Here is a 27,192-nt window from a genome sequence, read left to right on the forward strand (position 1 = left end):
TTTGATCCTCAAAACTACATGAAAATAAATAAATAAAAGTATTGTGTCCATCTACATCTAAAAGAATATATTTTTTAAAAAGTTAAAATATTCAGGTTTCATCCAAAAGGTAAACTTGTTCGTTATTTATTGTCCTTTTTCTAGGTGGTATAATCCAGTATAAACTGTTTTTAAAATCCTACTCAACTCTAAACCCTTCTCCACAACCTGTCTTCCCCAAATGGATGGAATCCATTTTCTTTCCTAAACAGAATTTTAATATTTTTTGCTAAATTATGAAAAGCAGGAGGACATTAGTAGATTCAAACTTTTAGACTTCTTTCTGTACTTAACAATGTTTGATCTTTTCTCTCTGTGTGAATGTTATTAAATCAGAGTAACCTCATTATCCTCTCAAAATCCTCCTTGTTATGTTGAAGATGGGAGTCCCTTCATACCTCTCATTTCATACATATACATTTAGTATTTTTGGTTGTTTCAGATTGACCCCAATTCTTGGCATTCAGAAGCATTCTCCAAAAAATGTGGTGTTTACACAGTTCATAGCCACCCTGCTTGAAGAATTACAATTAAAGAATGAAGACCTTGAAAGTTTAACCATCATATTTAGAACTAGCTGTTAACCAGAGTGGTGAGTTTTATTTTCCTTTTTTTTTTTTTTTCATTTATTGCCTATGTGGATTCTTTTTATATTGGAAAATTTTTTTTATGGTGTTGGAGATTACATCCAAGGCCTCACACATGCTAGGCAAGTGCTCTACCACTGAGCCACTCCTCTAACCCCATTTTGGAAATTTTAAAAACCAAGTACAGACCTCAAGATGCTTACTGAAGGACATGGTATGTCTTAGTTTTCAGCTGCATCAGTCACTTCTATCTACTTTTCTTACCTTATGCCCCAAACTATTGCCATTTCTCTTTTCTAGGCCATAGAAGTTCTGTTTCATTCCAGGAAATTCCACTATCAACTACTAAAGCCCAGGCCATCCCACATGTCCCATCTGATAAGTTCCTTCCCAGGAAGTATCAATTTACTTCAACCAGCTACTGCAGTGATCCACTGTGAACATCCTCATCCTGCTACCCCTTTGAATGAAATCACTCCCTACCCAGCCAGTAACTTGGTCATCTCATGTACAGATAAGCAATTGAATTTACATGTCTGGCTTTGATGAATCTTAATCCTGCTCCCAGATAGATAGCTCTTTCCTTTCCTAAGTCCCTGCCTCTTTCAGAATTGCTCATCAGAATGTCCCCTAACTCTTCATACCCTTCTTATTTCTCATGCTTCCAAGTACTCAGATAAATCTAGATTTAATTTAATTGAAAGAATTCATACTAAATTACAAGTGAAACCCTCTCAGGAAGTGATTTTAATACATAGAAAGAATATTTAAGAGAGGTATCTTAGCAGGTAAAAAAGAACAGAGGCTGGGGTGCAACTCAGTGGTAAAGTATTCAAGTGTTTGCTTAGGATGTGTAAAACCCTGGGTTTGATCCCCATCACTTTTTAAAAAAGGGGAGGGGGAATAGGGAAGACCAGCATCCCTTCATTGAACTTGCTAGAAAACAGAATATAAGGAAATAGCATTGTAACTGCCTCCAGTGGCCTTTTCAAGTAATCCTGCTACCCTGAAGACCCTAAAGCAAAAGCTTTTATTTAGGGAGTAAGCTCAGATTGGTTTTTATAAGTTTATAGCATTCAAAGACCTTTAAAGAATGATGAGGTTGTATGTAATGTTTTGTTATATTGAATGCTAGTTCAGTTAATCATGGTTCATGACACCCTAGTCTATTGAAGTCCTTCTAGACTGACTTTAATTAATGGATACTAATTAAGAATTATTTTAATTAGCATATTTTAAACTTATATGTAAACAGATGGTGTTAAAGTGGTTTTTTAAGGACTTTCAACAGTGGATTTAACAGTTCCTGCACTGTTTATTTACATTGTTCATTTGCTGAAGTAATAAAAGGTATATTTTGGCATAAACTTTGCACTATTATAAAGGATCATGAATGAATGGGGCCTTATTGCATAATTTTTCATATGAGAAATGGAGATGCTTATAAGTAGGTGAACAGTTTTCCTTTTTTTTTTCTGTTTTCATGATTTTTATAAACCATGGTAAATTTGAGTCTAAAGATTTTAATGTTTAGGAACCTCAAGATTACTGCTAGCTAGTGTGCGTGAATATGCTTTCAGTTACAAATAACTAGGGAAAGAATCTAGCTCCAACTAGCTTTTGTTAGGATGTTGTTTTATCTTTTGCTTCTTAACAAATCACTCCAAAACTTAGTGGCTCTGTTGAGCTTGGAGTCTTTGCTCTCTCATGAGGTTGCAGTTAAGCTGTCTACTGTGGCTACAATATCATGTGAAAGCCCAGATAGAAGATGATCTCCTTTCAAGCTCACTAGTGTGGCTATTGGCAGTATTTAGTTCCTCACAGGTTGATGAACCAGGGCCTCAGTTTCTCACTGACTGTTATCCAACGACCCCACTTAATACCTTGCCTTGTGGGCTTTTGTAGCCTACCTCATAGCATGGTATGTGTCTTCCCTCACAGTAAGCAAATGAGAGGATACCCAAGATGGAAGACACAGTCTTTTGGTAACTCATGCCCAAGGTCAAGATGAAAGTCTTATATAAGGATATGATTACCAGTAGGTAGCAATCTTCAAGGGCCAATTTAGAAACTACCAGAAGTTGGCAAAATTGTTCAGTAGATCCTAGTTTTATATATATCAAACCACATGGTCCTAGTGAGAGTCTTGAAGTTCACACTGATCAAGAACATGCCTGAATTAATCCTTGTGGCCTTGGGAATGCTATGGGCTAACTCAGTAATTCTGACATGAGAGAGAGAGAAGCAGGATTTTCGAACTGATGTAGTTCAGTTAGGGGCTACCCCTGGGTTGAGTACATAGCTGGATCTCTTCCACCCAAACTACTATTGCTACATAATTACAATGTGTATTGGGAAGGCAACACAGCATCAATATACTTGGTGAAATACTTGAGGTGTTTTATTCAAATTATCTTTTTTGGCTTTACAGGTATAATTCAGGAAGACAGACTAGAAGATGAACTTCTACTTACCGTATCTGGAATTCGAGTTATAGTGATGGTTGGTGGTGACTGATAATTAGCTTTGTTCTAACAAACAGCATTACTTTCTCAGATTTCATCCCACCCAACCTCCCACCTCCCTGTCCCTAACTGCAGAAGATAACTTCCCCAGATACAGGAAACCATTACTGCAACAAGGCTAACCAACTCCTTGCAATCTACCTACAAGAGATAGTTGGGTTTTTTTTAATTTGAAAAAAAAAAAAATAATAGGGCTGGAGTTGTGACTCAAGTGGTACGGTACTTGCCTAGCATGTGTGAGGCACTGGGTTTGATTCTTAGCATCACATATAAATAAAGTCCATTGATAACTAAGAAAATATTTTTAAGAAAAAGAAAATAGAAGTCAAGGTGAAACATAAATATTAAAGAGGCCTCTAGATAATTCTAGCCATCATCATCAGTTGACAAAAAAATTTTTTGAGAAAGTTACCATTTGGACCTCCCAATTAAAGAATAGCAAATAATAATTAAGTCAATATAGATACTAAGATGAAACCTTTTAGAAATCCCGTCATTCTGCATGCAGTGGAACATGCCCATAATTCCAGTGATCAGGAGACTTGAGACAAGAGGATCACAAGTTCAGGGCCAACCTCAACTCAGCAAGACTCTCAGCAACTTAGTGAGACCCTATCTCAAAATTTAAAAATTAAAAGGACTGGGATGTAGCTCAATGATAAAGTTTTGATCCCTGGGTTCACCAAACACACACACACACACACACACCAAAAAAAATCTAGTCATTATTCTTTTTTGAAAGTTAACTCTACTGTAAAATGGTCCTGACCAATTGGTTAAACTCTCAAGTCCAAATCAGGAGAATCCCAGCTCTGGAAGTTAGCTAGGCCTCAACAGCAGTTGGGTAAAAGACTCAGAAAGTTTGGGGAGCTTTTCTAAAAGGCCAAGAAAAAAGATAATAATCATATCTATACTCTTGGATACTGGAGAAAATGACAGCTACTAAAGCCAAACAATGGAAGGGGATCAATAAACACCTTAGATGAATAGGGCCAGGAGATAGAGATGAATTCTTTTCCTGGCTCTACCAATAAGCTCTATAGCCAAGTCACGTAAACTTTCTAGATTTCTGTTCTTTGTGAAATAAGACCATAGGCCATACAGTCTCTATTGAAAAGACTGCAAAAACTAAAACTCTGCACACAAATATAGGCTGCTGCTACCCTGTCATTGGTCTTGGGCACCTTTTTTTTTTTTTAATGTTTCCCCCTTTCAAGTTGTAATTTCTAATTATTTTTAAATATCTTTTTTAGTTGCAGATGGACACAATACCTTTATTTTATTTTATTTACATATTTTTAGGTGGGGCAGGGGATCAAACCCAGTGCCTCATGCCTGCTAGGCAAACACTCTACCACTGAGCACAACTCCAGCCCCTCTTGGGCACCTTTTTTTAAAATCTCCTCTGACTGGATGAGGACCTAACCACAACATAAAATTACAGTGTACTAGAACTAATCAAGTTCAGATTCACAGATTACAAGATCAATATACAAAAAACACTTGTTTTGTACCAGCAATGAAAAATCCAAAAATGAAAACAAATTCCATTCACATCCAAAGGAATTAAAGAAATGTGAGGATTGAATAATGAAAACAAAAGCATTTCATGTTCATGAATTTGAAGATCCAGTATTGTTAATAGATTCTCCCCAAATTAATATACAAATTCAATGCAGTCCCTATGAAAACCACAGCAGTACGATATTTCAGTATATTGATAGGTACTGATCAAATTAGGGTAATAAGCATTACCATATTCTTATCATTACTTCTGTGGAGTCTAAGAACTCCTCTCTTCTAGTTAGTCACAAAATATATATTATTGTGAACTATGGGCACCCAACTATCCTACCGAACACTAGAACTTACTCTATCTAGTGCTCCTTATCCAACCTCCTGCTATCCTCCATCACCTGCATCCTTCCAGCTGCTAGTAATGACTAAACTTTTTTTGTATATGTGGTTCTGGGGTTTGAACCTAGGACTTCATGCATGGCATGCAAGTACACTACCACTGTACCATACTCCACTGTACCATACCTCTGACCCAAGATTAACATTTTTAAACACTCAAATATGCGTGAGAACATGCAGTACTTGCTTTCTGGTATCTGACTTATTTCACCTAACATTAAATGGCCGCCAGTTCCATCCACTTTGCTGCAAACGATAGGATATCATTCCTTTTAATGGATGAATAATATGCCACTACGTACATTTTCTTTATCCAGTCATGTTGAATATATTAGTTATTATGAATAGTGTAACAATAAACATGGGCATGCAGGTGTCTCTTTGATATGCTGATTTCATATCCTTTGGCTTTAGCTTAGGAGTGGGATAGCTGAATCAAGTGGTAGTTCTTATTTTTTTAAAGAAACTCCAAATGATTCTCCATATGACTGTACTATTTCACGTTACCACCAGCAGTGTATAAGAAAGAGTCCCTTTTCTCCTCAGCCTCACCAGCACTTGTTTTGTTTAGTTTGCGGCACTGAAAATAGGCCTTGTGCATGCTAAGCAAGCACTCTACCACTGAACTATTCTATTTGGGGTGAAATGTTAGCTCATTGTGATTGTTGTTTTTTTTTTTAATTGTAGATGGACACAATGCCTTTATTTATTTATTTATTTCTATGTGGTGCTGAGTACCAAACCTGAAACCTCACACATGCTAAGCAAGTGCTCTGCCACTTCCCAGCCTGCTCATTGTGATTTTGTTTGCATTTACCTGACTGCTAACTGGGATAATAATTTTTTTTTTAATATTTAAGGAACCAGGCATGGTGGTGCATGCTTGTAAAAGGCTAAGGCCAGCCTGTGCAACTTAGCAAACCCTTGTCTCAAAATGGAGATAAAGTGGTGGAGTGTTTGCCTGGTATGTACGAGGCCCTGGATTCAATCTCTGGGGTACCAACAAAAAAGGAGGGGGTGGTAATTACTATGATTTGATCTTTGCACGCTCTATGTATGTATCACAGTTTCATTCTGCACTCTATAAATTTATATAATTAAAAGAATAAGACTAAAAAGTAACAATGCAAGTAAACATGCAGTTACTGATTTGGGAGAAAAAAAGTCACAGTAGGCTTTTTTGGAAAATGGACAACCTAATTTCAAAATTTATATGGAAATGCAAAGGATCCAAATCAATAATCAAAACAATTCTGGAAATGAACATTTCCTGATTTCAAAACTTATTAGAAATTATTCTAACCAAGATAGTGTATATTGATATAAAGATAGCAGGACAGATTAGTGAAACAAGTAAGTCTAGGAATAAACCCTCACATTTATTGTTAACTGATTTTCAACAAATATGCCAAGACAATTCAATGAGAAAAGAAGATCTTTTCAGCAAATAGCACTTGGGCATTTGGATATCAGAGAGAGAGACCGACCGACCGACCGAGACCCACAGCACCATATACAAAAATAAACTCAAGATGGACCAGAGGGGCTGGGATTGTGGCTCAGTGGTGGAGTATTTGCCTCACACAGGTGAGTCACTGGGTTCAATCCTCAGCAACACATATAAATAAAATAAATAAATGTATTATGTCCATCTACAACTAAAAATAGTTTTTTAAACAATGGATCAGAGACTTAAAAGTAAGAGCTAAAATTAGGAAACTTTTAAACAGGAGAAAACTTATATGATTTTGGTTTATGAAAAGAATCCTTAAGACATCAAAAGCACAATTCATAAAAATATTACTAGATTGGATCAAACTTTCACACATCAAAAGACAATTGGCCAGATACATGGCATATGCCTGTAATCCCAACAACTCAGGAGGCTGAGGCAAGAGGATCACAAATTCAAGGCCAGCCTCAACAACTTATCGAGGCCTTAAGGAACTTAGCAGAACATAGTCTCAAAAAAAAAAAAAAAAAAGAACTAAGGTGTAGTTCAGTGGTAAAATACCCCTGGGTTTAACCTCTAGTACCAAAAAATTAATAATAACTGATACATGTACTTGAAGCAGGGGAATTTTATATGTGTAAACTATACCTTTATAATATACTATTTATGTGCTGGGGATGTAGCTCAGTGGTAAAGTATAAGCCTAGCATGAACAAAGCCTCTGGGTTCAATCTCCAATAGTGCAAAAATAAAATAATTCAAAAAATCATTAGATAATGACAGAGCCCCTCTCTTTCTGACCTACTAGTGACACCCACCAGAGGTAGGAGGGATAAAGGTAGTAAGAAGTATCCAACTTAGTGCCCATAGATACCTTTTCATTTGTCTTCCACACCCTGCAGGGTCTTAGGTGAAAAGCCAGTAGTTCACTATAGAAACATCAGGAATTCAAATGATCCAATGGCCAGATATACCACTGTACCATGTCACTGCAGGGGCAGCTGCTTTGGGGAGTGTGGCAGCTGCCTCTCACATACTCCTGTTAAGTTTGTTAGCCTGGGAAAACAAAGCAGAATTCAGTTCAAAGTGATGTTCTGGATCTTGGTTTTTAAATATTTTTTAAAATCTCCTTGGAAAAATGCCTAGGTTTAAGGTTGGGGCAGGGAAAATTACAAGATAAGCTTGGAGTATCTTGTAGTACAAGAAAATTAAAAAGTACCCAAAAATATGAAAGAATAGGATCATGTCAAAGGAACATGGGAGCCAACCTGAAAGAAGTCCCAGTGGCCAATTCTGGAATGATTTTAGCAACAAAATAACAGTATGCCCAAAATATAAAATATACATGAATCCATACTGATATAAAAGACTGAATAGGGCCAGGGTTGTGGCTCAGTGGTAGTGTGCTTGCCTAGCATGCGTGAGGCACTGGGTTTCATTCTCAGCACCACATACAAATAAATAAAATAAAGGTCCATCAACAACTAAAAAAAATATTTTATAAAAAGACTGAATAAATAAATGAGGGAAAGGAGACATAACTTTAAAGAATAACTTGAAATAATATATGCAGGGTCTTCCACACTAACCAGAAAGAGAGTCTATATGGTTTTGCTCTGGGTTCTCATCATATAGGGAAAGTTGAAGGCTGGAGTATAGTTTAATGACAGAGCACTCCCCTAGCATGCATGAGGCCCTAAGATTGTTCCCCAGCACTACAAAAAGGAAAAAGGAAAAGAATATCTAGAATTCTTGATGTCCTCTATATAGAAACATCAGGAATTCAAATGATCCAATGGCCAGATATACCACTGGTACCATGTCACTGCAGGGCCAACTGCTTTGTGGAGTGTGGCGTTCTATAGATGTCTTCAAATTCCTTGCAACAGGAACTCATGTAGATGGCACCAACCTTAACTTGAAACTGGAATAGTGCTTCTACCTCATAAATCTGAAGATGACCTAGGAGAAAATTCTACTAGTGGCTCAGACCATTGTTACCACTGAAAACTCATGTTGATGTCATATCTTCGGGGAATATTGGCCAGTAGGCTGTGCTGAAGTTGGCTAATACTACTGGAGTCACTCCTGTTGATGGAAAACTTTGCCAAATTCAGGCAGCCTTGTAGGAACCATGTCTTTTGGAGGTTACCAATCCCAGGCCTGATCACCATTCTCTGAGGTTTTACATTAACATGCCTAACATGCTCTAACAGATTCTGCTCCATGACACATGAGCACTTTGATCCATGCAGCAACAAAGAGTCACTCCATTGGTCTGATATTATCAGATTCTGGCTCTTGTGGTTTGGATATGAGGTGTCCCCCAATAAGTTCATGTGATAAAACAATGCAGGAATGTTCAGAAACAAAGTAAATAAATTATAAAGGCTGTAACCTAATTAGTGGACTGATCCATTTAATGGATTAATAATTTGAATGGCTTCTTAGGTGGTAACTATACGAAGACAGGGTGTGGCTAGAAGAAAGTGGTCACTGGGGGCATACCCTTGGAAATTACATATTTTATCCCTGGCTCCTCGCCACTCTCTGTTCCTTGGCTACCAAGACCTAAGAGCTTTCCTCTATCACACCTTTCTACCATGATGTTCTGCCTCACCTCAGGCCCAAAGCCGTGGAGCCAGTAGTCCATGGACTGAACCTCTGAAACTGTGAGCCAAAATAAACTTCTCCTCCTAAGTTGTTGTTCTTGGGTATTTTGGTCACAGCAATAGAAAACTGATTGACACATTGGTCTAAGAAGTTCTATGTGGTCTCTGGTGAGCACCTATGGGAGGTCATACCTGATCTCTACTTCTAGAGATCCTGAAAAGACTGAAAAAGGAAAGTAGGCCTCTGCTGAAAAGGCTGTAGCCTATGGGGAATTTCAAAGAGAATAGACTGCTCCAGCTTCTCAGTTGACTACTACTCAGTCTGAGTCACAGGTTGTGCAGGTGCACTCTGCACCTCTTCAGTAGGTCCTAACTAAAAATAAGCATGCAACTGGCCACTAAGGACTTGTCTAAGCCTCCCACTGCACACACCTCTAGATGGGTAGGAAGACCAGTGAGTGGCTCAAGCTGCTTTCCCACAGGCTCTTAAGTGGAAAATAGAAATGCTGTTGGGAAAGAATCATCCCTTCCTAAATAAATCATACATGTAGATACTTCTCCTTCCAGGAGGTAGGGCTTAGTCCACCCTTTGTAGATAGGTCAGTGACTTACTTCCAATGAACAGAGAAAGGAAAAACACTTTACCATAAAGATTAAATCACCAGAAATATCATATGTTATCATGTACTCCTTGATGTATATGATAAGAAGGGCACTTCACCTCTGTGGAATTGTTCCCCCAAACCCATAACTTTAGTCTAATCATGAGAAAATCAACAAATCCATTTTGAAGGCTATTTCCATATACAGTACTTAGTCAGTACTCCTCAAGACTGTCAAGATCATAAAAAACAAGGTTGAAAATTTGCCACAGGTTAGGGAGACATGTAAATGAAATGTATGAAGGGTGTTGGGTTGGGACTGAAAAAAGACACTAATGGAAAAAAATGTGAAATTCCAAAGAAGTGTTGTCAGTAGTAATAAGCCAATACCATTCCTTGGTTTTGGGGAATATTGAGTGAGGGGTATACAGATCTTTGGAACTTCCTGTAAATTAAAAAAAAAAAAAAAAAAAGCTGGCAAGGTTGTATATATCTGCTAGTTGGGAGGCTGACACAGGAGGACTGCAAGTTTGAGGTCAGCCTGTGCAACTTGTAAGACCATGTCTCGAAATATTAAAAAGGGCTGGGGTTGTAGCTCAATGGTAGAGCATTTGCCTAGTATGTGTTAGGCACTGGGTTTTCAGCACCACATAAAAATAAATAAAATAAAGGTTAAAAAAAGAGAGAGAGAAAGGAACCACGTTATTTTAAAAGGGGTGGGGCGGAGGCTGGGATTGTAGCCCAGTGGTAATGAGCCCCTGGTTTCAATCCCCATTACTGAAAAAAACAAAAAGTGGGGCTGGGGTTGTGGCTCAGCAGTGGAGCGCTCGCCTAGCACATGCGAGGTCCTGGATTTGACCCTCAGCACCACATAAAAATAAATAAATAAAGGTATAAAAAAAAAGTGCTGGGGATATAGCTCAGAGACAAAGCGCTTGCCAATCATGAGGTGGTCCTGGATTCAAGCTCAAGCAAGAAAAAAAAAAAAAAAAGAAGAAAGAAAACCTGGCTGGCCACAGGAAATGGCAAAGACAAGAAAGTCAGTCATGCCCAGGACAGTCCTTATTTATACCTATTTTCCTAATTTATACCTATTAATTTAAAACACTCTCTTTTATTTCCAAAGTATTCTGGTTTGAACAACAAACTATATAGTCACACCACCTCAAATGCCCACAGTTTGCTTTGGTGGTCAGATGGGAGGGGGCTTCTGTGAAGGCATGGAAGGATTTGTCAGAGGTTATCAGGTGGGAATAGACAGGAGGACAAGGAAGGGTACAGCCCAGGTAGGGCATCCTCAAGAGTAAAGATCCAAAGGCAGAAAAGGTAACAGGGTGTAGTATTTTTAAGACAAAAGTCTAAACTTGGGGGGGAAAAAAAAGAACAGTGGTAAACATAATTAAAAAGACGGGCAACTAGGGCTAGGAGCTAACTAAGAAGACTAGAACTCTGGGCAATAATATGTTTACAAGTAGACAGGAGTAAAAGTGCCTGTACAAAACTCTAAATAAAAAATGTACAAGCTGAGTGCAGCAGGAGACAGGAGAATCATGAGTTCAAAGCTAGCCTCAGCAAAAGCAAGGCGCTAAGTAACTCAATGAGACCCTCTCTCTAAATGAAATACAAATAGGGATGGGGATGTGGTTCAGTGTTCAAGTGTGCCTGAGTTCAATTTCCAGTATCCAAAGAAAAAAAATGTACAAAGTTAATTTTCTTGATCCTTTCTTTTCCCCACTAACATTCTCTCCCTAACTTTTCCTATACATTTTCTAGAACCTTGAAATACACTGAGCACAAGCTCACCCAAGCTCTCAAAAGATATTGTGGAGCCCTCTAACACTGATACTGCCTTCTGCTAAGTTCTCAACCTTGACAAGACTTGAGTAGCTGGTTCCAGAGGCCCTGGGTGTCTGACCCAGTCTGTGGTTCAGTCATGTGTTCTGCTGACTCAGAGCCTGCACTGTCTCCTCTCCAGATCCCCAGGTCCTGATACCCATGTGGCATTCTTCATTATTGAAGTAGTGTTACCTTCAATAAAGCATAACCTCCAGGTTTTCTTGTGAACTCCCAAGTTTCAAAGAATGGGAAGACATATTTTGAAAAAAACTCTCTTGCTCTTTCAGGGAAGAAGATTTTAATTCTAAGTAGCATTTACTATGAAAGTAAACTGATTTTCACTTTCCATTTAAACACTTCAGGAACTAGGATATTTGCTGTTATAGTCAGAAAATGACTTTAAGAAAAATAAAATCTTGCCCTTTGATTATTTCCATTCTTGTGAGATTCTCAAACCTTAAAAACCCTGCTAGACTTGGATGTGGTTGCACGTGCCTGTAATCTCAGCAACTTGGAAGGCTGAGGCAGGAAAATCATAAGTTTGAGGCCAGCCTCAACAACTTAGCAGCACCCTAAGCAACTTAATGAGACCCTGTCTCAAAAAAAAAAAAAAAAAAACCTACTAGGCTTAACCTACTTAGTGGAGTCTCTTTAAGGCATTTAGCATCTTGTGTTTATAAGTCATGTGCAATGGCCCACCTCTGCTGGACTAATGGTGGGTAGGGGAGCAGGGGTAACTTTCATCTGAAATGCACTTCATGAGGTCTGAGTCTGAGGTTGGGACTGGCTCCTGAAATTTTGGGCATCTGGGCCGGGAGGCAAACACCAGTATGTGTGCAGTCATCAAAGCCTCAGTGGGGAATCCTAGCCCCTCTCTCATGCAGCACAACCTAGAGAAAATAAGATATGAGGCAGTGTTGCTGGAGAATGCCTTGTGTGCATGAAGAAATGTTCTGATGAAATGTGTTATTTCCCCAGTAAACCTTTTCTAAATTAAACTAGCAAAATATGAACTTTCATAAAATCTCTTTGGCCATCCTTAAATTTTCAAGCCTTCTTTCCCTGAGGTAAAATACTTATCTTTTAGAAATCTGATTACAAGGGGCTGGGGATGTGGCTCAAGCGGTGGCGTGCTCGCCTGGCATGCGTGCGGCCCGGGTTCGATCCTCAACACCACATACAAAGATGTTGTGTCCGCCAAAAAAACTAAAAAATAAACATTAAAAAGAAATTTCTCTCTCTCTTTAAAAACAACAAAAAAATCTGATTACAGATAAAGAACTGAGAAATGGCACTGGATCAAAATACACTTCCCTCTGAATGAACTGTCTGATGGAGAAAAGCCCACTCCAAACTGCTAGTTTTCAATTTGTTTTCTAGCACCTCTGCACTCATAACCAAAGCAAAGGAGAATGCTGCTTGACTTCAGAAGAAAGCCAGCCACCTTGCAACATCTTCAGGAAATTCTGCACTCCCTTAGGGTTTGCAAAACTCCCTATGTCTTGCAGACCAAAAGCAAATTCTCAGTCACCTAGCTCTAGTTTGCATAATTATAGAAAGTGGAAGCTGGTTATTTTTCTGGCTGACCTTTGGCTCAACCAAGCACACAGGACCTGTGACAGAAAATAGCAATAAAATGAAGTGTTAACAGCAGTGAAAACGTTATTATTTAGATGAGCAGGAAAAATCAGGCCCCGATACACCCATCAGAACCCTGCCTGCTAGAATCACATCCAAGGCAATGTCCACTTTAAGTACTGTAATGTTTTGAAGTTGGCACACATATAACTTTATATATAATCATGTCACATTGTATAAGACTTTTCAGAGAAACAGTTTACTAATAACTTCTATAATACCTTGTATCTTTTTTTTTATATATGGAAAAGCATAGTCTATGACCTGATAACTTTCTTGTTCCCAAATCCTTACCTCTTTCTTATTCTCTCATTGCCCCATTAACACATTATCAATCTTTGGGGGGAAAACTAAACACACAATTTTAGAGCCTCATCCACTCTGGCCACATTGAGCAGGAAAGGAGGAATATACCTTCAAAGTCAACCAGAATGGCTCTAACCTGTCTTTTCCATATTGCACAATCCAAATAAGATTTCTTTTGAATAAAGAGTCTTGCTACTGCGAAAAGTTTGAAAATTACTAAGCTAATCTAAGTCCCTCACTTTAAAAAACCACCAATGTAAGACCTAGAGAAGTTTTCCTGATATAAGGTCAGCCAGTTCAAGCAGAGTAATTGTTAGAACCCAATTCTCAAACTCCTCATTTATGATTTATCATATTAAGCAACAGCAAAAAATCCCAGTGACGCAGCAAAGAAAACAATTGTCAGAATGAAGAGACAATCCACAGAATGGTAGAAAATATTTGCAAATTGGAGCTGGAGTTGTGGCTTAGTGGTAGAATGTTTGCCTGACATGTGTGAGAACCTTGTATAAATAAATATAAATAAATAGGTCCATTGACAACTAAAAAATATTTTTTTAAATATTTGCAGATCCATTTCTATGTTCCCAGTCCTAGATCAGGAGCCCCAGTTTCCTGCACTACACAGGAGCTGAAAAAAAATTATAGGGAGAAAACTAAGCATACCCAAAGCCAGGAAATGGCACTGAAATCATGGGTGCATATCAACTAAGCCACATGAAAGATTCCAACATGGTGGGCCAAAGGGAGGCAGCATTCTGTTTCAATCTGTGACCCAGATCTCACCTAGTCGAAATACTGCATCTCAGAGAGTGTAAGAGGACCCCTATATAGCTGATTTCCACAGAAATCACCATCATTGTGATCCCCACGCAGGGCTCAGAGCCTCAGCATTTGAGTAGGACTCCGGAGTCCTAGCTCCCTAAACTCAAAACCCGCAGTTCTAGCCCACACACAGCTTGCTAAGAATCACCTATCAGCACCTCTGCAAACCTCCAGACTGTACTCCGCTCCCATTCAGGTCACTCGGATACTACCTACGCAAAGCACAACAGCATTGCGGGGCTCCCCCCACCTCACAAGACACTCTATCATTGGAAGCAGACTGCCACCATCTTGGATAACCTTTCTCGCCATATTTGGAGGATGCAGCTCTCAGATCGGATCTCCATCTGGTCAGGTACCAGGTATCCAAAAACCCCCCACCCCAGCAGGTGATAACTCAGTACAGTGACCTCCCAACACAAAAAAGTTCTTAGTTGGGCAGGTGTGCAGTGTGATCAGGGCATCGCCCACCTGGTGTGAGCCTTGGTGTGAGAGGTCCTGCAGTAGGGAACTGCTAAGAGAGAGGGAGACAGGACTAAAGTTTGGAGCCTAACAGAGAGACTAGGAACTGGGAAATTTCTAGGCAAGAGAGGGAGATAATACAGGGCGCTCAAGTCAGACAAGCAGTCCCAAAAAGAGACGTGAAGCGCAAATTCTCTGCAGGGACTGGCGGGTGGCACTCCCTGCTTCCAGATGCCCTACACCAGGACCAGTCTTCCCACCCTGGTTACGTACACCATCCTGAGGGCAGAGACACTAGCTTAAAACAGATAACCCCACCTACTGGATGAGAAGAGAAACAGAAAAGATACGGATCTCTAAAACTAGCAACAACCCTGGTTTCATCTTTCGAGGTATTTTTTTTTTCTCTTCTACCCCTCTCTCCTCCAGCCCTCATCAACATATGGGAAACCAAGAACTATTCATGAAACAGGATTTTGAGGACTGAGTCATCTGAATAAAATAATATAGAAGTATTGTATATGCCCTTTTTTCCCCTCTTCTTTCATTTTTCTTTCCCCCTCCAAATTTTAACATCCTGTATTTTTCTTAATACATATGTACTCTACTGTCATACCACGTACTTGCCCACCCTAAATTACTTCCTGTCTATTCTCTTGCTACTAACCCTCTTCATTAGATTTCTCCTTCACATTTCCTAAGATATATTGACTCTATATCCTTACATTCTTCCTCCTACGTCCTACGCCCCATGCCCAGTTCATTGTCCACTGTCAGAAACTGTAAACCTTTTTACAAAACTACTGATTATATTTTAGATAATAATTGAATCCAACTTCTCTGTACATTGAGACTAAACTGTAAACGTCTTAATAACAACAAATTGTGCATAGATGATATGTTGATATTGGGATCTGTTAATTAACATTGTCCTTCCCCACAAAGGAGGGATCTTGGAACCCTACAAGAGCACTACAAACCTATAGGGTAAAAACAGTAACACTCCACACCCACAGAGCTGGAAAGGAAGACACACAAGCAACATGAAAAGACATGGGAAGAAAGCACCCCAAACAAATCAAGACACTACATCATTAGATGGCAGCCACAGTAGAAAAAATTACAGAGCCAGAGTTCAGGATATACATTGTTAAAGTGTTCTGTGAACTCAAGGAAGATATAAGAGAGCAAATATAAGCAGTGAAAGATCACTTCAACAAGGAGCTACATAAATAAATCCAGGAGGCAAAAGATGATCTCAACAGGGAGATAGAGGTTCTGAAAAAACAAAAACCAGAAATCCTTGAAAGGAAAGAAACAACAAACCAAATTAAAAGCTCAAATAAAAGCATCATCAACAGAGTAGACCACTTGGAAGATAGGAGGACATCAGACAATGAAGATAAAATATATAATCTTGAAAAGAACATAGACCACACAGTGATAAAGGTAAGAAACCATGAGCAGAACATTCAAGAAATATGGGATAGCATAAAAAGACCAAACTGAAGAGTTATTCGGATAGAGGAAGGCATAGAGGTCCAAACCAAAGGAATGAACAATGTATTCATTGAAATATATCAGAAAACTTTCCAAACATAAAAAATGAATTGGAAATCCAAATTCAAGAAGACTACAGGATGCCAAATGTACAAAATCACACTAGATCCACACCAAGGCTCATTATAATAAAAATGCCTAACCTACAGAATAAGGAGAGAATTTTAAAAGCCACCAGAGAAAGGAATCAGATTACATATAGGGGAAACCAATTAGGATAACGGCAGATTTTTCAACACAGACCCTGAAAGCTAGAAGATCCTGGAACAACATATGCCACAGTCCGGCTGGGCAAAATAACCAGGAGGTGACAAGCAACTTGAAGGTTGAAGCGGGAACTGCTTTATTGCAAAACAGCAGAGGTATATATATCTGATTACATACAGCTTGACTCAATCAGCATCATCCAATCATAGCATTGCTCCCCTACAGATACAGCAATCAGCCAATAAGGAGTCCCCACCATCTTGATGGCTCGGTGGCATTGCCTCACAAACCACTCCTCCTGGCAAACTGCCAGGTGCCATCTTGACTTGATCGAGGATTCCAACATCTCCCCCTTTTTGTTTTATTAAACAACAAGTATGTGGTTTAGGGACCGTGTCTGTCTTAGGTAGTCCAATACTACATATGGTCCTTATCCATCACTGGATGGTCTGACCTCAAATTGTCAGCCTCCTGGCTTAGGTTGGTACCGTTGTAATTGGATCTTACCCATCTTTGACTACCGGCCCAATATATTTAGCCATACTTGTGGATCTTGCCCTGTTTCTAGGGCCATCATGACCTGTTTAACGACCATAGTTGTTCCTTTTTGTTGTCTGTGTAATTTACACAAACACCATAAACAACCTGCCACAAGCAGAAGGAGAATACAAAATGCCACAATTCCAAGCCATTGACGGCTCCAAGTGAGAAACCCTTGGAAAAATTGTACCACTGATGACACTGTTGGCAAAGACACTCTGGTACTATTAAGAGTTACAATTTGTTGTCTCAATAGATTAGTTAAATTTTGAAACTTTACATTCCATGTGCCATTAAGCATGACTCCTAGTTGTCTGGATAGATCTGCTGCTCGAGAAATATTAAGTGATACACAGTCCAGGTAAGTTCTGTAAGCAGCTTAAAGCAGAGGAATCCATTAATAAGTCTATTTCTTCTTGAAGTAAATCAACTCTTTGGTTGAGCATCAGAATTCCATTTCTAAGATGATCATTAATAATGTTTTGTGTTTGTAAAGCTTGTACTACTTGTTGAGTTAAATTATTTATTGATGCAGCAGTTTGTACAGTTTGTGTGATACCTATCGCAGAAGCTGCAGCAGCAGCAGCAGAAACAGAAACAGCTGTGATGATGGCAGCTATAATTCCGAAGTCTCGTTTGGTTCTCAGTAATACTGGAAATTCTTCTATATTTGTCTTCACTGGCACTGGGATGAAGGTAGGAATTCTGGCAATGATGGCTAAAGAAAATTGTGTAGCATTCCAGAAGGCACTAAGAAAACAATTTTCTGAACAATTTAGTACATTATCCTGAACAGAATTATTAGATGTAATGAAAAGGAAAGGTGAAAGTAAACAAACAGGAGTTTTGTTCACATTTTAAAATATTCCTTGTAAATTTATGAATTTAGGTAGATTATTTCATAGACATCAACATTTATTAGTTTTTTTTAACACCTAGAAAAACTTGTAAGCTTAATTTTAAAGACATCTTTACTTTCATTTGCTTACCCAATTTAAATTAAACTGTTTAAATCATGTGAATAAAAGATATTTGGATCCATTTTTTTTTTATTTTTCATGAGCGCTCCTCATATATCTGCCAATTTTCATATCAAATGTATGACATATGGACATACTCACATACAGACATACAACACATTAACACAAGTGTGCACACATAACACAATAGTAAACGCCTTGTAGCTTTTCACAGGTGAAATCTCCATTGCAATGTTTAAAAACTCCACAGTTGATCAAAAAATAGAACTGATCAGAAAAACATTAACCTAGGTCTGTATGAGCTCAAAAAATAAAATAGAACTCCATGACGTGGGAGAGGGCATAATAAAATAGATATTGAAAAAAGCATCCTGGCTACAATCTGGGTTTGACTCTTCTTTTGATATCCCATCCTTCTTCCTGTAACTTGCATATGGGTTTGAAGGTATTCCCACAATTAAGCCTCAAGGTTTTTTACATTTGAAATAGGCCTCAATAGTTCTCATTATTCATTAGCCTCCAGGTGTGGGAGAACCACTGTCACAGATGTAAGGATAGCTAAACTGGAGTTCTGGATATCAGCTGTTATGGATTTGAGCCAAATCATCTTCTTTTTGGTCTGTAGAAATTGCTTTAGTTAGCCTCTCTGGAATCCAAATTGGCTGCTGTTCTCCCTGTGGAAACCATTTTTGGAAAAACTACAGGATGTGAGGACCAAAAAGACAACAAAGGATTAGATGGTAATTGGTTATCAAATGAACAAATAGATTTGTACATGGTAACTTTCCATAATTGATATTGTCCTCCATTTAGCACAGCTTTGCACTTCCTAGCCCAATCTGCTGGTGTCAACTTTAAACTTGCAATGGATTCAACCATGCTTACGGTAAAAGGGGCTTGAGGACCATAGGCTGCTACAGCTTCTTTTAACTGCTTTACAATTTTAAAATCCAAAGCCTGGTGATATCACTGCCCTCTCGCATCCTCAAGTACAGAGCATGCTAATCTTCAAGGTCCTGTCTCAGGATCCCATCTATCAACTTTGGGGGGTGGGGGCCACCCAGCATATGTTGTCCCCATATACATAGGTGGAGCTGTTGGTCAAATGCTTATGCCCTCTGGTGATAGAAAGGGGTTAGTAGCAGCCTCCTGTTGTAACTCCTCCCCTGATAGCCCTTCCTCCTCTAAACTTTCTTCCCCTTTCTGACTAGCTGGAGAGACTTCCTCTTTTACTTGATCTAAGATGTCTTCTCCTTCCTCTACCATAGTCTGAACTGAAGAGTTTGGACTAAGCAAACAAGATGGTATCAACGTCCACAATGGTAATGTGCCAACTGGCAGAGTTCCTGGGATTTTCTTTTCTATCTTTTTTAAATCTTCACCATGATGGTCCCATTGTGGTATATTTAACCACCCCTCCTTTAAGAACCATGGACTACATTTTTGTATCGTATCAACGTATGCCCTAACTATTCTTGGTTTTACTGGGGTGCCTCCTTCCTTTAGCAATTTACTTAACACCCTTTCAGTTTGATTTTTACTAACTTCTGATCCCATATTTCCATAACAAAGACAACACAACACACTAAGATAACACAAAACAAAAACGAAACAAAAACACATTGTATCAATTTTTCTATTTTCTTGAAATGGCCATCTGTCCTCTCGCCCTATCTGTTCCTCAGGGGCGAGCAGCTTTCCTCCCGTCCTATCTATTTCTAGGGATGGGCAGCTTACCTTGTCACTTACCCCAGAGCGTCCCGGATTTCCCCATATGGGCCACCACTTGCCGCAGTCCGGCTGGGAAAAATAACCGGGAGGTGAAAAGCAACTTGAAGGTTGAAGTGGGAACTGCTTTATTGCAAAGCAGCAGAGGTATACAGCTTGACTCAATCAGCATCTGATTACATACAGCTTGACTCAATCAGCATCATCCAATCACAGCATTGCTCCCCTACAGATACAGCAATCAGCCAATAAGGAGTCCCCACCATCTTGATGGCTCGGTGGCATTGCCTCACAAACCACTCCTCCTGGCAAACTGCCAGGTGCCATCTTGACTTGATCGCAGCCTCCAACAAACATATATCAAGCTCTGAAAGAAAATGTGTGCCAACCAAGAATCTTGTATCCAGCAAAATTAAGCTTTAGATTTGAAGATGAAATAAAAACCTTCCACAATAAACAAAAGTTAAAAGAATTCATTGCTAGAAAACTGGCACTACAAACATCCTTGGCAAAATATTCCATGACGAAGAAACAAATAAAAACAATGAAAATCAGCAGAGGGAGGTAATACACTAAAAGAAAAACTAATCAAAGAAGAAAATCAAGTCTAAGTTAAACAACAAAAATAAACAAATATGGCTGGGAATACAAACCATATAATAACCCTGAATGTTAATGGCTTAAACTCACCAATCAAAAGACATAGGCTAGCAGACTGGATTAAAAAAAAAAAAAAACACCCAACAATATGCTGCCTACAGGAAACTCATCTGATAGGAAAAGCTATACACAAACTGAAGGTGAAGGTGAAAGGCTGGGAAAAATCATACCACTCACATGGACCTCGGAAGCAAGCAGGGGTGTCCATACTCATATCAAATAAAATAGACTTCAAGCCAAAGTTAATCAAAAGGGATAAAGAAGAACACTACATACTGCTCAAGAGAACCATACACCAACAAGACATAACAATCATAAATATATATGCCCCAAACAATGGTACAGCTGTGTTCATCAAACAAATTCTTCTCAAGTTCAAGAGTCAAATTAACTACAACACAATAATCTTGGGTGACTTTAACACATCTCTTTTACCACTGGATAGATCTTCCAAACAAAAGTTGACTAAAGAAACTATAGAATTCAATAATACAATCAGTAACTTATACTTAATTGACATATATAAAATATTTCAACCTGCATCAAGCAGATACACTTTCTTCTCAGCAGCACATGGATCCTTCTCTAAAACAGACCATATAATATGCCACAAAGCGACTCTTAACAAATACAAAAAAGTAGAGATACTACCATGCATTTTATCATATCATAATGGAATAAAATTGGAAATCAATGACAAAATAAAAAAAAAAATTCTCCAACACCTGGAGACTAAATAATATGCTACTAAATGAACAATGGGTTGCAGAAGATATCAAGGAGGAAATTTAAAAATTCTTAGAGGTAAATGAGAACATAGACACAACATATCGAAATCTCGGGAACACTATGAAAGCAGTACTAAGTGTAAAGTTCATTGCATGGAGTTCATTCCTTAAAAGAAGAAAAAGTCAAGAAATAAATGACCTCACATTACATCTCAAAGCCCTAGAAAAAGAAGAACAAATAAGCAGCAAAAGCAGAAGGCAAGAAATAATTAAAATTAGAAATTGAAACAAAAGAAACAATTAAAAAAATGACAAAACAAAAAGTTAGTTCTTTGAAAGAATAAATAAAATTGACAGACCCTTAGCTACGTTAATGAAGAGGAGAGAGAAAACTCAAATTAACAGCACATTGATGAAAAAGGTAATATCACAACAGACACTACAGAAATACAAAGGATAATTAGAAATTATTTTGAAAACTTATACTCCAACAAAATAGAAGATGTTGAAGGCATCAACAAATTTCTTAAATCATACAAATTGCCCATATTGAATCAGGAAGATATACACAATTTAAACAGACCAGTATCAAGTGATGAAATAGAAGATGCCATCAGAAGCTTACCAACCAAGAAAAGTCTAGGACCAGATGGATACACAGCCGAGTTCTACAAGACCTTTAAAGAAGAACTAATACCAATACTCTTCAATTTATTTCAGGAAATAGAAAAAGAGGCAGCACTTCAAAACTCATTCTTTGAGGCCAATATCACCCTGATCCCAAAACCAAGCAAAGACACATCAAAGACAGAAAACTTTAGACAAATATCTCAAATGAACATAGATGCAAAAATTCTCAATAAAATTCCTGCAAATTAAATACAAGAACATATCAAGTGGGATTCATCCCAGGGATGCAAGGTTGGTTCAATATACGGAAATCAATAAATGTAATGCATCACATCAATAGACTCGAAGATGAGAATCATATGATCATCTCTATAGATGCAGAAAAAGCATCTGACAAGATACAACACATTTACATGTTCAAAACACTAGAAAAACTAGGGATAATAGAAACATATCTCAACATCGTAAAGGCTATCTACACTAAGCCAACATCTTCTAAATGGAGAAAAATTAAAGGCATTCCCTCTAAAATCTGGAATAAGACATGGATGCCCTCTTTCACCATTTCTTTTTTTTTTTTAATTTTCTTAGTTGTAGTTGGACATAATACCTCTATTTTATTTATTTATTTTTATGTGGTGCCAAGGATAGAACCCAGGGCCTCACACTTGCCAGGTGAGCACTCTACCACTGAGCCACAGTCACAGTCCTTCTTTCACCACTTCTTTTCAACATAGTTCTTTAAACACTGGCCAGAGCAATTAGATAGACTAAAGAAATTAAATATATAAGAAAAGAAGAACTTAAATTAGCACTATTTGTTGATGATATGATTCTATTACTAGAAGACCCAAAAAGCTCTACCAGAAAACTTCTTGAACTAGTAAATGAATTCAGCAAAGTAGCAGGATATAAAATCAAAACCCGTAAATCAAAGGCATCTCTGTATATCAGTGACAAATCCTCTGAGAAGGGAGGAAAACTACCCCATTTGCAAAAACCTCAAAAAAATTAAAATACTTAGGAATCAACAAAAAAGGTGAAAGATTTATACAATGAAAACTACAGAACCCTAAAGAAAGAAATCAAACAAGACCTTAGAAGATGGAAAGATCTACCTTGCTCTGGGATAGGCAGAATTAATATTATCAAAAGGACCATACTACCAAAAGCACTATACAGATTTAATGCAATTCCAATCAAAATCCCAATGGCATTCCTCATAGAAATATAAAAAGTAATAACAAAATTCATCCGGAAAAATTAAAAATCCAGAATAGCTAAAGCAATCCTTAGCAGGAGGAATAAAGCAGGTGGCATCACTATATCAGACCTTAAAGTATACTACAGAGCAACAGTAACAAAAACAGCATGGTATTGGCACCAAAACAAACTGGTAAATCAGTGGTACAGAATAGAGGACACAGAGACTAACCCACATAATTACAATTATCTTATATTAGACAAAGGTGCCAAACACACGTGTTGGAGAAAAGACAGCCTCTTCAACAAAAGGTGCTGGGAAAACTGGAAATCCACATGCAACAAAATGAAATTAAATCCCTATCTCTTACCATGCACAAAACTGAACTCAAAGTGCATCAAGGACTTAGGAATTAAACCAGAGACGCTGCATCTTATAGAAAAAAAAGTAGGCCCTAAACTTCATCATGTAGGATTAGGCCCCAACTTAATAAGACACCTATAGTACAAGAATTAAAATCAAAAATCAACAAATGGGATGGATTCAAACTAAAAAGTTTCTTCTCAGCAAAAGAAACAATCTGTGAGGTGAACAGAGAGCCTACATCTTGGGAGCAAATTTTTACCCCTCTCACATCAGATAGAACACTAATCTCTAGGGTATATAAAAAACTCAAAAAGCTAATCACCTAAAAAAACAAATAACCCAATCAATAAATGGGCCAGGGACCTGAACAGACACTTCTCAGAAGAGGATATACAATCAATCAACAAAATATGAAAAAATGTTCATCATCTCTAGCAATTAGAGAAATGCAAATCAAAACTACTCTAAGATACCATCTCGCTCCAGTCAGAATGGCAACTATTATGAAGACAAACAACAATAAGTGTTGTCGAGGATGTGGGGGAAAAGGTACACTCATACATTGCTGGTGGGATTGCAAATTTGTGTGCCATTATGGAAAGCAGTATGGAGACCCCTTGGAAATCTGGGAATGGAACCACCATTTGACCCAGCTACCCTCTCTTCAGTCTATACCCAAAGGACTTAAAATCAGCATACTACAGGGACACAGCCACATCAATGTTTATAGCAGCACAATTCACAATAACTAAACTGTAGAGCCAACCTAGATGCCCTTCAGTAGATGAATGGATAAAAAAAAAAAATGTGACATATATACACAACAGAATTTTACTCAGCAATAAAAGAGAATAAAATCATGGCATTTGCAGGTTAATGGATGGCACTGGAAAAGATAATGCTAAGTGAAGTTAGCCAATCCCAGAAAAACTACTGCCGAATGTTTTCTCTGATATAAGGAGGCTGATTCATAGTGGGGTAGGGAGGGGGAACATGGGAGGAATATGAACTCTAAATAGGGGAGAGGGATGGGAGAGAAAGGGAGGGGGCAGGGGTTAGCAAGTACGGTGGAGTGTGATAGACATCATTATCCAAAGTACATGTATAAAGACACAAATTGGTGTCAACATACTTTATATACAACCAGAGATATGAAAAATTGTGCTATATATGTGTAATAAGAATTGTAATGCCTTCCACTGTCATTTATTTTTTTAAATCAATTAAAAAAAAACAAAAAATTGCAAATTATGTGACTGACAAGGGGTTAATATCTAGAATATTTATATAAGGAACTCCAAAAACTCAATAGCAAAAAGTAAATTTTAAAAATAACTCAAATAAAAAATGGGCAATAGGCATAAATAAACAAATAGGAGCTGGGGCTCAGTGTCAGAGCACTTGCCTAGCATGTGTGAGGCACTAAGGTGGATCCTTAGCACCACATAAAAATAAATAAAAAACAATTATTATTTTAAAAAAGACATGCAAGGGGCTGGGGTTATAGCTCAGCCATAGGACTCTTGCCTCATACTTGTGAGGTAATGGGTTTGATCCTCAGCACCACTTAAAAAATAAATAAATAAAGATATTGTGTCCATCTTTAAAAAAAAAAAAAAAAGACATGCAAATGGCCAACAGAACAGCTATATGAAAAAATGTTCAACATCACTAATTTTCAGGGAAATGCAAATTAAAACTACAATGAGATACTACCTCACTCTAGTAAGAATGGCTATTATCAAAAAGACAAAGGATGATAAATACTGGTGAGAATATGGAGAAAAGGGAACCCACTATTGGTGGGAATGGAAATTAATACAGCCACTATGGAAAACAGTATGGGGGGCCTCAAAAAATTTAAAATAAAACTACAATTTGATCCATCAATCCACTAACGGGTATGTAACCAAAGGAAATAAATCAGTAAGACACTCCCATGTTAATTGGAGCACTATTCACAATAGCTAATAAATGGAAACAACATATCCGTTGATGGATAAATAGATAAAGTGGTACATATATACAATGGAATATCAGAAAAATAATGGAGTCCTGAGGTGATTTTAGATAACAATGATGTACTATGTATCTCAAAAAACTAGGAAGAGGAATTTGAATGTTTTTATAAAGAAGAAATGGTATTTGAGGAGATAGATATTTTAACGGAAACTTAAACATACAATAGATAACATTTTAAAATATCACACAGTATCCCAACAACATGCATGCTTTTATGTTTTTATGTATCAATTAAAAATAAAGCTTACAGAAGTTCACATCTGTAATTCTAGTGACTCAGGAGGCTGAGGCAGGTGGATTACAAATTCAAGACCAGCCTGGGCAATTTAGACCCCATCTCAAAATTTAAAAAAAATAAATAAATAAATTTAGAGAGAGAGAGAGAGAGAGAATTTTAATTTTTTTTTTTTTTTAGTTTTCTGCGGACACAACATCTTTGTTTGTATGTGGTGCTGAGGATCGAAACCCGGGCCGCACGCATGCAGGGCGAGCATGCTACCACTTGAGCCACATCCCCAGCCCCAAATTTAAAATATTTTAAAAAGGTTTGGGGATGTAGCTTAGAGAATTGTTCCTGAGTTCTATCCCCAGTACCCATCCACCTATCCAAAACAAAAAAAAAAAAAAAAAAAAGGATTCTTCTAATCAAAACCCACCTGGGATTAGGGCAACCACCCTATCTATGCGCTAAACTTAGAGGCCTCTTCCTCCACCTCCACAACCTTTCAGAACAAGGGTCATTGCTACAGGAAAGCTGAGTTTATGGAGGGGGGCCTAGTTTGAATCAGAGTACACTTTGATTTAAGGCCCAGAGTTTTTGTTTCAAGCCTCTGAGCTTGGTTAGAGGTTATGGCACCATGGAGCCAATGAGCAGCCCCTTGGGCTTTTCAGAGTCTGGGAAAAGAACTCATGTATTTCAGGAGTTTCTCAGGGAAAGTCTCTAGGGAATATTTACCAAATGGGGGAGAGAGCTACTAATGAAAACCTTTCTAACACACTTCTCTATGAACCAATTCAATAAAACCAGCAAATAAAACTGGTTCTATCACAACCTCATTTTCTTTGTGGTTAAAGCCTTGATTTATTTTGTGAAATATAACACCAAGAAGGTCAGTTACTCATATTGGTCACAGAAGCCAAGATGTCTACAGAATAAAGGTTTGGGACATTTTTAGAAAGACTGAATACTTTCCCTACTACTTATTAATTCTAGCAACTTTTTGTAGAATCCTCAGGATTTTCTACATACATAAAGATTATGTACGACTTCTCAGTCTCTATATCTTGTCTTACTCCCCTTGCAAGGATCTATAGATCCATACCGAACATTAAGTGGTAAAAGCAGATATCCTTCCCTGTTCCCTAATTTTACAGGGAAAGTATTCAACCTTTCACTATTAACTATAAGGTCAGCTATGCTTTTCATACAGCTCCTTTAACAGGTTGAAGTCCCCTGGTATCCACAGTTTACTAAGAATCTTGTATTTTTAAATCATAATGAGCATTGAATTTTACCAAAGGTTTTGGGTTGGTTGGTTTTCATCCCCAGTCCTTTTTATTTTTTGAGACAGGGTCTTGCTAAATTGCCCAGGCTGGCCTTGAACTTGTAATCCTCCTGACTTAGCCTCCTCAGTCTCTGTGATTCTAGGCCTGAGCCACCATGCCCAGGTGCTAAAAGTTCTAAATGTATCTATGGAGATGATCTTTTTTTCCTCTTCATTTATTGATATTTAGATGTTAAATTAATCTTGCATTCTAGTATAAG

The 27,192-nt window shown here is 38.0% G+C and overlaps 1 protein-coding gene across 3 annotated transcripts in view; it reads left to right on the forward strand.

Annotated features, from left to right (window-relative positions):
• The window catches only part of Rpap2 (RNA polymerase II associated protein 2), a 114,031-nt gene extending 102,075 nt beyond the window's left edge, over positions 1 to 11,956 (forward strand). For 2 of the 3 annotated variants that reach the window (XM_026403085.2, XM_077803680.1), the window contains 2 exons: positions 482 to 631; positions 3,058 to 3,354. In XM_026403085.2, the coding sequence (XP_026258870.2) occupies positions 482 to 623 (142 nt within the window). In that variant the 3' untranslated portion in view covers positions 624 to 631; positions 3,058 to 3,354. Of the gene's footprint in view, positions 1 to 481; positions 632 to 3,057; positions 3,355 to 11,508 lie in introns of those variants that run through there. The other variant, XR_003302065.2, reaches the window with a different exon arrangement.
• Positions 11,957 to 27,192: the final 15,236 nt, after the last annotated feature.

Source organism: Urocitellus parryii, chromosome 11, assembly GCF_045843805.1.
Source record: "Urocitellus parryii isolate mUroPar1 chromosome 11, mUroPar1.hap1, whole genome shotgun sequence".
NCBI lineage: Eukaryota > Metazoa > Chordata > Mammalia > Rodentia > Sciuridae > Urocitellus > Urocitellus parryii.